Here is an 11,006-nt window from a genome sequence, read left to right on the forward strand (position 1 = left end):
CTATCCTGTAGGGGACCCCACAGGCTTTACTGTGAGTTGTAGCCATGTAATTAGCAGTAAGTTTAGTCACCTGCATACGAAATAGCAATTCCTTACAGACCAAACCTATGTGTACATAGTACTCTAATCAATCACCGAACCAAACCTACATGTACATAGTACTCTAATCAATCACCGAACCAAACCTACATGTACGTAGTACTCTAATCAATCACCGAACCAAATCTACATGTGAATCACCTCCATCACCAACCCCAACTACCTCGCCCCCCAGTACACTGACTCATTACTGGTAGTCCTTGTATATAGCATGTATATAGATATTGTATATGTATACATGTATAAAGCCTCATTATTGTTATTTTATCATGTTACTATTTTCTTTTGAGCTATTTGTTCATTTTCTTACTTTTTTAAACTCTGCATTGTTGGAAAAGGTCTCGAAAGTAAGCATTTCACGGTAAAAGTTTACACTTGTATTTGGCGCATACAAGTAGCTCGGGAAGACGTTTTAATGCAGGACTATTAGTCACAGCGCTACAGTACTACATGTAGATAGCTGCTCAACGTCACCGTGGATTAAGTTGTTCTCACACAACTGATTCAAATCAAAGACTAAATGAGGAGTTGATTAGTTGAGTCAAGTGGGTGACTGCTAGAGGACAGAAAGAAACTGGGGACCAGGATTGAGAGTGCTAGAGGACAGAAAGAAACTGGGGACCAGGATTGAGAGTGCTAGAGGACAGAAAGAAACTGGGGGCCAGGATTGAGAGTGCTAGAGGACAAAAAGAAACTGGGGACCAGGGTTGAGAGTGCTAGAGGACAGAAAGAAACTGGGGACCAGGATTGAGAGTGCTAGAGGCCAGAAAGAAACTGGGGACCAGGGTTGAGAGTGCTAGAGGACAGAAAGAAACTGGGGACCAGGATTGAGAGTGCTAGAGGACAGAAAGAAACTGGGGACCAGGATTGAGAGTGCTAGAGGACAGAAAGAAACTGGGGACCAGGATTGAGAGTGCTAGAGGACAGAAAGAAACTGGGGACCAGGATTGAGAGTGCTAGAGGGCAGAAAGAAACTGGGGACCAGGGTTGAGAGTGCTAGAGGACAGAAAGAAACTGGGGACCAGGATTGAGAGTGCTAGAGGGCAGAAATAAACTGGGGACCAGGATTGAGAGTGCTAGAGAGCAGGAAGAAACTGGGGACCAGGATTGAGAGTGCTAGAGAGCAGAAAGAAACTGGGGACCAGGATTGAGAGTGCTAGAGGGCAGAAAGAAACTGGGGACCAGGGTTGAGAGTGCTAGAGGACAGAAAGAAACTGGGGACCAGGATTGAGAGTGCTAGAGGGCAGAAAGAAACTGGGGACCAGGATTGAGAGTGCTAGAGAGCAGAAAGAAACTGGGGACCAGGATTGAGAGTGCTAGAGGGCAGAAAGAAACTGGGGACCATGGTTGAGAGTGCTAGAGGACAGAAAGAAACTGGGGACCAGGATTGAGAGTGCTAGAGGACAGAAAGAAACTGGGGACCAGGATTGAGAGTGCTAGAGGACAGAAAGAAACTGGGGACCAGGATTGAGAGTGCTAGAGAGCAGAAAGAAACTGGGGACCAGGGTTGAGAGAAGTGATGTAGACTAGAAAAACTCAACCATGGATTGAGTATTTTTGATTTTTTTTTAAAAACCTGTTCTCACACCTTCCTGTACATTTCAGACTGTGGATGCATTTGACATGTTGCTTAAGTAGTTTTTTTGCTGTGTTTTTCCATCCCGAAATTACAACTTAGTAGCTCCACTGACTGTAATTTCCACAATATTCAAGATAGTTTGATAGTTTGGCAATGAAGCCCTTTACTTCCCCAGAGTCGGAATGAACAGAAATAGATAGCGTGCTAACTGTTCCTGTTGACTTCCAGTCATTGTGCTGATGCTGGTTAGCATTGGCTCGTGAAACTAGCTATAAGTTCCTTCATACTGGACACAATAACGGTATCCATGATGGTATTCTGTGTCAGCTAGCGATATTCAAAAAATAAATATTTTTCACGTAAAAAATTTCCACAAAATATTTCCCCCCCAACTATACTTAATCTCCCCTCTTCTTTCCTTCTTTCCTTCCTTTCTCTCTCTTTCTCTCCACGTCCCATGATCCAGAGGAACCGGGCCGAGACCCTGCAATGTAAGAAGAATAGGGGTTCCACAGGGCTCTGTGTTGTGTTAAATATCTTTCTCTCTCTTTCTCTCCACGTCTCCTCTGTCAGGTACATTCGTACCATGTATCTGGGCATCCAGAGTCATCGTCGGAAGGAGAACCAGAGGAGGTTCTACTGGGCCATGATGTATGAGTACGCTGACGTCAACATGCTACGTCTGCTGGAGACCTTCCTGGAGTCAGCTCCTCAGCTGGTCCTGCAGCTCTGTATCATGATCCAGAGGAACCGGGCCGAGACCCTGCAATGTAAGAAGAATAGGGGTTCCACAGGGCTCTGTGTTGGGTTAAATATTATTATTATTATTGATATTTGTGAGTAAACTTTCAACATTCATTCTTTCTTGTAGGTATAAAAGATACTCCTGAATATCCCATTCTCCACAAAAAACATTCTTCACACAAAACATGCATTGGAAATTTGATATTAAGTGCCATTTTGATTCAAACTGTTTTGTGTGTAAAAAATAATATGGGGAATATTACAACAAATAACAAACGTTGAGTTTTCTGAATGTTGAAGTATACTATATCACAGCGGTGTATTTATTGTGGAGCTCAATCGATGGGAGCTGTAAATGCCAGACCAATTCTCATATTGCAGGTGATAGCAGAGCATCGACTGCTATGCTGATGTTATTGCTGATGTCAATGCTGATGTCTCGATCAAAATGGACTGGTGTAGTAAACAAGAAATAATAATAATAATCTAATATGGAAACCGCACAAGTAGTGTGATTTAACCATCAATAATGTTTCTGAATATCACACTATTTTAGAATTTTATTTTATTTTACAATTTGATTCACTCGTTCACTGCAATGAATATGCATATTCAAATTTACGTTTTTGCTAGTTCAATATTTCATTAAATAGTTTATTAGAATATTTAGCTAAAATGGCATTATATGTGTTTAATTTGATTATTCTTTGAGTCAAGGCTAGGAATAAATCAGCGTTTTTTCTACGTTTATCACCAGTTTATCATCAAACAGTTTGCAGACACTGATTCTTCATTTCACTCAGACAGAAATTTACATTTACATTTTACATTTAAGTCATTTAGCAGACGCTCTTATCCAGAGCGACTTACAAATTGGTGCTTTCACCTTATGACATCCAGTGGAACAGCCACTTTACAATAGTGCATCTAGGTCTTTTAAGGGGGGGGGTGAGAAGGATTACTTTATCCTATCCTAGGTATTCCTTAAAGAGGTGGGGTTTCAGGTGTCTCCGGAAGGTGGTGATTGACTCCGCTGTCCTGGCGTCGTGAGGGAGTTTGTTCCACCATTGGGGGGCCAGAGCAGCGAACAGTTTTGACTGGGCTGAGCGGGAACTGTACTTCCTCAGTGGTAGGGAGGCGAGCAGGCCAGAGGTGGATGAACGCAGTGCCCTTGTTTGGGTGTAGGGCCTGATCAGAGCCTGGAGGTACTGAGGTGCCGTTCCCCTCACAGCTCCGTAGGCAAGCACCATGGTCTTGTAGCGGAAACGAAATGATCACCTTGTCTTCTCTCTATTCCTTCCCCCCCTCTCTCTCTCTCTCTTCCTCTCTCTCTCTCCCTCTCTCTCTCTCTCTCTCTCTCTCTCCCTCTCTCTCTCTCTCTCTCTCTCCCCCTCTCTCTCTCCCTCTCTCTCTCTCTCTCTCTCCCTCTTTCTCTGTCTCTCTCTCTCTCTCTCTCTCTCTCTCTCTCTCTCTCTCCCTCTCTCTCTCTCTCTCTCCCCCTCTCTCTGTCTCTCTCTCTCTTAATTATTCTCTCTGTTCATTACTTTTTCTGCTCTGCCACTCTCTCTCTCGCTCTCTCCCCTCTCTCTCTCTCCCCTCTCTCTCTCTCTCTTTCTCCCTCTCTCTCTCTCTCTCTCTCTCTTAATTATTCTCTCTGTTCATTACTTTTTTCTGCTCTGCCACTCTCTCTCGCTCTCTCCCCTCTCTCTCTCCCCCTCTCTCCCTCTCTCTCTCTCTCTCTCTCTCTCTCTCTCTCTCTCTCTCTCTCTTAATTATTCTCTCTGTTCATTACTTTTTTCTGCTCTGCCACTCTCTCTCTCGCTCTCTCCCCTCTCTCTCTCCCCTCTCTCTCTATCTCTCTCTCTCTCTCTCTCTCTCTCTTAAATATTCTCTCTGTTCATTACTTTTTTCTGCTCTGCCACTCTCTCTCTCGCTCTCTCCCCTCTCTCTCTCCCCTCTCTCTGCTCCCCTGTACTCTCTCTCTCCCACTCTTTCTCACTCTTCTTTCCTCTCTCTCTTACTCCCCTTATGTCTCTCTCTTTCTCACTCCCCTTATCCCTCTCTCTCTCCCTCTCCTCTCCCCCAGGTATGTCTGTGCTTGCCTCTCTGCTGTCTCTGTCCTGGGTGCTGGCCTCCTATCACAAGCTCCTGCGTGACTCCCGTGACGACAAGAAGAGTCTGAGCTACCGTGGGGCCCTGGTACACCTGTTCTGGCGTCTCTTCACCATCTCTTCCCGGGTCCTCTCCTTCGCCCTGTTCGCCTCAGTGTTCCATCTCTACTTCGGCATCTTCGTGGTGCTGCACTGGTGTGCCATGGCCTTCTGGGTAATCCACGGTGGCACCGACTTCTGCATGTCCAAGTGGGAGGAGATTCTGTTTAACATGGTTGTGGGCGTGGTCTATGTGTTCTGCTGGTTCAACGTGAGAGAGGGTCGGACGCGCTACCGTATGGTCACCTACTACACCGTGGTGCTGCTGGAGAACGCCGTGCTCACCGCGCTCTGGTACGCCTACCGTGACCCCGCCACCACCGACGCCTACGCCGGCTCCGCCCTCTGCAGCGTCTTCCTGTGCTTCGCCTCGGGCGTGGCCTGCATGGTGCTGTATTACGGGGTGCTGCACCCCATGGGCCCAGGGCTCCGGGTCCTGGCCTCCTCCTGCTGCGCTGAACTGCTGTGGGGGCTCCCCCTGCCCCCTGAGGCCGAACCCATGGCCCCCACCCCGGGTCCCAGAGGCTCCCAGGCCACCCCGACACGGGCCATGGCCGGGGACTATGAAGGAGAGTATGAAGCGGCTACGGACACCTGTCTGCCTGTGTTCCAGGTGAGGTCCACAGAGCCGATGGACGCGGCCGGGAGACCCATCCGGCCAGAGGGGCCCCTCATAAAGATAGACATGCCCAGAAAGCGCTACCCGGCCTGGGACGCACACTTTGTGGACCGGCGACTGCGCAGGACCATAAACGTACTGCAGTACATCAGCCCCAACGCGGTGGGCATCAGGTATAGGGATGGACCTCTTCTCTATGAGTTACTGCAGTACGAGTCCTCTCTCTGAAGGAAAACTCTCCTTCCTTCCTTCCTGCTCTCTCTGTCTCTCTCTCTCTCTCTCTCGCTCTCTGTCTCTCTCGCTCTCTGTCTCTCTCTCTCTCTCTCTGTCTCTCTCTCTCTCTGTCTCTCTCTCTAGTTCTGTTCTTTCTTTCATTGGATCTTCTCCCCACGTCTTCATTTGGTGCTCTTACTCTTGACCTTCCCTCATCCAGTCCCCTGCAGGAACCCTGTGTGTGTGTGTGTGTGTGTGTGTGTGTGTGTGTGTGTGTGTGTGTGTGTGTGTGTGTGTGTGTGTGTGTGTGTGTGTGTGTGTGTGTGTGTGTGTGTGTGTGTGTGTGTGTGTGTGTGTGTGTGTGTGTGTGCGCGCGTGTGTGTTGTGAACTCTACCAAGAAACTGTCAAGACTACTATACAATACAATACAATACAATACAATACAATCATACTTTATTTTGGGAAAACAAAACATGCAGAGAAAAATATCTGATTTCTTAAGTCCTTGGTTATCAACCACATTATCTGTCTGTGTGTCTGTCTGAGCGTGTATGACTCTATAACCACCAAGTGTTTTCATATACTGTGTTGATGATGATGATATTACCTGTGTGGTGGGTGGGGGGGGACATGTTGTTCCTGTCATGTGACCCGGTGCAATGCCTGATGGGAATGATGGAGGAGGGTTGAAGCTGCACCACGACACTAAGCTAACTGCCATATCTTTAGAGAATTTAACTCTTCAAAGGGATGAACATAGATGACAGACTATCAGACCAAATAAAGAAGCCCCCCGCAGTTGAGAAGCACACAGGTGTCAGATTACAAAAGGAACACGTAGGTACAATTTGACTTTTTTTATTTATTTTTTTATTTATGTCTGCACAACATGCTACTATGAACGTTGACCATCGCCTCCTCAGCCTTGGACAATGTGGAGTAATCATGCCATTCTTTCTGCAGTGGGTTATCCCTAAGCACAGGTCTAGGACCAGCTCTCTCTCCGCCAAATCCTCACTTCCCATTGTTTGACGGACGAAAAAGGTTAAACTGACCTTGAATCAGAGCTTATAAGTTCCACCGATACAGTGACAAACAGCGGGTTATCCCTAAGCACAGGTCTAGGACCAGCTCTCTCTCCGCCAAATCCTCACTTCCATTGTTTGACGGACGAAAAAGGTTAAACTGACCTTGAATCAGAGCTTATGGAGTTCCACCGATACAGTGACAAACAGCGGCCTCTGCTGGTAGCAGTCGGTCACAGCGTGCTAGATGTGGCCTAGCTATGGCGGCGTTTCTCAGCTCCAGTACTCTGGTACCCCCGACTGAACGTATGTTGGTTGTGGCCCCCGGACAAGCACAAGTGATTCTACTTGTCAACTCATCTTCAAGCTCTTGACAAGTTTAATCATGTTTTTTTTTTTTTTTTTTAGGGGGGGGGGTTACATTACAAACGTGTCCTGTTTTGGGGGATACTGGGGGACCGGAGTTGGGAAACCCTAATCTATGGTACATGCCTGTCTGGCAGTGAATTCAGTTGGATCCAGATGAAACAAGCATTTCGTTTTGACACTAATCACAGGCTATGAAGCACAGAAGACAACGTTCAGAGGTGTTTCTGCCCTTACAGCACAACCGGGTGAAACGTCTCTTTCTTTCCAGAAAACACAGAGTTATGACATTTCCAATGGACTTTTACTTTTTTATTTTTAAACAAACAAACTAAATTCTGAATAGGAATAAAGTCAAATGTGAAAAATACATGAAATAAGTTTGGATGTCACGGGGGGAGACTGTCGGAAAGCAACGAGCAAACAGCATGTGATGTGATGATGAACAGAACAAAGTGGTGTAAAGACAGTGTTCCCTGCTGTTCCACTATTCCTCCAGCATTCCCTGCTGTTCCACTATTCCTCCAGCATTCCCTGCTGTTTCACTATTCCTCCAGCATTCCCTGCTGTTCCACTATTCCTCCAGCATTCCCTGCTGTTTCACTATTCCTCCAGCATTCCCTGCTGTTCCACTATTCCTCCAGCATTCCCTGCTGTTCCGCTATTCCTCCAGCATTCCCTGCTGTTTCACTATTCCTCCAGCTTTCCCTGCTGTTCCACTATTCCTCCAGCATTCCCTGCTGTTTCGCTATTCCTCCAGCATTCCCTGCTGTTCCGCTATTCCTCCAGCATTCCCTGCTGTTCCACTATTCCTCCAGCATTCCCTGCTGTTTCACTATTCCTCCAGCATTCCCTGCTGTTTCACTATTCCTCCAGCATTCCCTGCTGTTTCACTATTCCTCCAGCATTCCCTGCTGTTCCACTATTCCTCCAGCATTCCCTGCTGTTTCGCTATTCCTCCAGCACTCCCTGCTGTTCCGCTATTCCTCCAGCATTCCCTGCTGTTCCACTATTCCTCCAGCATTCCCTGCTGTTCCACTATTCCTCCAGCATTCCCTGCTGTTCCGCTATTCCTCCAGCATTCCCTGCTGTTCCACTATTCCTCCAGCATTCCCTGCTGCTGGAGAGATGCTATCAGTGTTCTGTACTCTACCACACCCTCCCTCTATGTCCTCCACACTCTTTCATTCTCTCTACCTCACCTTTGTTTTACCATGGAGGTATGAGGTTGAACAATAAGCTCATTGGGTGCGAATACGTGTCGGAATGTTTTCCAAAAACAGAAACGTTGCCAAGCATGTGTTCATATTTCTATCATATTGTTATACTACCACTCTTGTTGTTGTTGACATCCTTTTCTTTTTGTACTCGTTAAAACACTGCTGATGATGATGATACTTTGCCTGAATGCACCATATTTTATTTGTGATTTATTTTTTACTCAACACGTTGCAGTGTGTGTGTGTTAAATGGTATACTCGTCTTTGCAGTGAGTGTTAAACGGTATACTCGTCTTTGCAGTGAGTGTTAAACGGTATACTCGTCTTTGCAGTGAGTGTTAAACGGTATACGGTATACTGCCGAGGGAGTACAGGTCAACGGTGCAGGCTACTGCTAGAGCAGTTCAAAACAAAGCCAAATCACATGTCATATAGTACTGTCTCACCTAGCTCCTAGCTCCTAGCTCCTAGCTCCTTGACCTCTAGGACTAGTCAATACAATACATACAGGTGTGCCATGTTCCCTCCTGAGTCTACAGGGGCTATCTACTCCTGAGTCTATAGGGGCTAGCTACTCCTGAGTCTATAGGGGCCAGCTACTCCTGAGTCTAAAGGGGCTGGCTACTCCTGAATCTATAGGGGCTGGCTACCCCTGAATCTATAGGGGCTGGCTACTCCTGAGTCTATAGGGGCTAGCTACTCCTGAGTCTACTGGGGCTAGCTACTCCTGAGTCTATAGGGGCCAGCTACTCCTGAGTCTATAGGGGCTAGCTACTCCTGAGTTTATAGGGGCTAGCTACTCCTGAATCTATAGGGGCTGGCTACTCCTGAGTCTATAGGGGCCAGCTACTCCTGAGTCTAAAGGGGCTGGCTACTCCTGAATCTATAGGGGCTGGCTACCCCTGAATCTATAGGGGCTGGCTACTCCTGAGTCTATAGGGGCTAGCTACTCCTGAGTCTACTGGGGCTAGCTACTCCTGAGTCTATAGGGGCCAGCTACTCCTGAGTCTATAGGGGCTAGCTACTCCTGAGTTTATAGGGGCTAGCTACTCCTGAATCTATAGGGGCTGGCTACTCCTGAGTCTATAGGGGCTGGCTACTCCTGAGTCTATGGTCTATAGGAGCTAGCTACTCCTGAGTCTATGGTCTATAGGAGCTAGCTACTCCTGAGTCTATGGTCTATAGGAGCTAGCTACTCCTGAGTCTATGGTCTATAGGAGCTAGCTACTCCTGAGTCTATGGTCTATAGGAGCTAGCTACTCCTGAGTCTATGGTCTATAGGAGCTAGCTACTCCTGAGTCTATGGTCTATAGGAGCTAGCTACTCCTGAGTCTATGGTCTATAGGAGCTAGCTACTCTTGAGTCTATGGTCTATAGGAGCTAGCTACTCCTGAGTCTATGGTCTATAGGAGCTAGCTACTCCTGAGTCTATGGTCTATAGGAGCTAGCTACTCGTGAGTCTATGGTCTATAGGAGCTAGCTACTCCTGAGTCTATGGTCTATAGGAGCTAGCTACTCCTGAGTCTATGGTCTATAGGAGCTAGCTACTCCTGAGTCTATGGTCTATAGGAGCTAGCTACTCCTGAGTCTATGGTCTATAGGAGCTAGCTACTCCTGAGTCTATGGTCTATAGGAGCTAGCTACTCCTGAGTCTATGGTCTATAGGAGCTAGCTACTCCTGAGTCTATGGTCTATAGGAGCTAGCTACTCCTGAGTCAATGGTCTATAGGAGCTCGACACTTATTTCCAGAGAGGGCTACTGCACAAAAAAATGGGAAAAGGTGAATGAATGCATTTAGTTTGCCAGTTAGTTCATTTACTTGACCAGTTGTCCGGGTATAACGTGTGTTTTGACATTGTGTGTCAGTGTGGCATGATAATAGCGTTAAGTAAGCATTAGTACTGTACTGACTTAGTCATGGGGGGGGGATACCTACCTGGCCTCTCTCTGACTCTGACCCCTCTGTGACCTGCTGAGGTTTAGAGGTCAAGCAGGGTGGAGAGAGAAGGAGACTGACGGGGTGAGAGGGTCTTGCCAGGGGTGGAAAAGAATATGAGAACAGTGTGTGACAGGGAAGGGTGTGTGTATGTGTGTGTGCGTGCGTGCGTGTGTGTGTGGGTTTTTGTTGTTTGTCTGTGTGTGTGTGTGTGTGTGTGTGTGTTTCTCCCCAGCCCGTTCACACAGCCCTGTTGTCTTGCCAACGGTTTGGCTCCACCCCTGGTTGCTGCTCTGCCCTTTCACCCCTCCTATGGTGCCATTCCCATGACAACCTTCACTTTCTGTTCCTGGATGCTGAACAGAGGGGTTGCCATGCCAACCTTCACTTCCTGGTTACTAACCAGAGGGGGCAGGGCTGAATGACTGGAGATACTGAAGTGAGGACATGCAATGAGGTGCTGAAATATCTGTGTGTAGGGCTATAAGACTACAGCCATTCACCATCTTGGTGTGTAGGGCTATAAGACTACAGCCATTCACCATCTTGATGTGTAGGGCTATAAGACTACAGCCATTCACCATCTTGGTGTGTAGGGCTATAAGACTACAACCATTCACCATCTTGGTGTGTAGGGCTATAAGACTAAAACCATTCACCATCTTGGTGTGTAGGGCTATAAGACTACAGCCATTCACCATCTTGGTGTGTAGGGCTATAAGACTACAGCCATTCACCATCTTGGTGTGTAGGGCTATAAGACTACAACCATTCACCATCTTGGTGTGTAGGGCTATAAGACTACAGCCATTCACCATCTTGGTGTGTAGGGCTATAAGACTACAACCATTCACCATCTTGGTGTGTAGGGCTCTAAGACTAAAACCATTCACCATCTTGGTGAGTAGGGCTATAAGACTACAGCCATTCACCATCTTGGTGTGTAGGGCTATAAGACTACAGCCATTCACCATCTTGGTGTGTAGGGCTATA

The 11,006-nt window shown here is 47.1% G+C and overlaps 1 protein-coding gene across 1 annotated transcript; it reads left to right on the forward strand.

The window, feature by feature from the left end:
- The first annotated feature begins 1,976 nt into the window (after positions 1-1,976).
- On the forward strand, positions 1,977-5,483 carry LOC115121131 (XK-related protein 6-like). Its single transcript, XM_065015353.1, has 2 exons — positions 1,977-2,448; positions 4,509-5,483. Exons 1-2 carry the CDS (start codon positions 2,136-2,138, stop codon positions 5,477-5,479), a joined length of 1,284 nt encoding a protein of 427 aa, XP_064871425.1. The 5' UTR covers positions 1,977-2,135; the 3' UTR covers positions 5,480-5,483.
- The last annotated feature ends 5,523 nt before the right edge of the window (positions 5,484-11,006 follow it).

The sequence above is a fragment of the Oncorhynchus nerka genome, unplaced genomic scaffold (assembly GCF_034236695.1).
Source record: "Oncorhynchus nerka isolate Pitt River unplaced genomic scaffold, Oner_Uvic_2.0 unplaced_scaffold_1490, whole genome shotgun sequence".
Lineage (NCBI taxonomy): Eukaryota > Metazoa > Chordata > Actinopteri > Salmoniformes > Salmonidae > Oncorhynchus > Oncorhynchus nerka.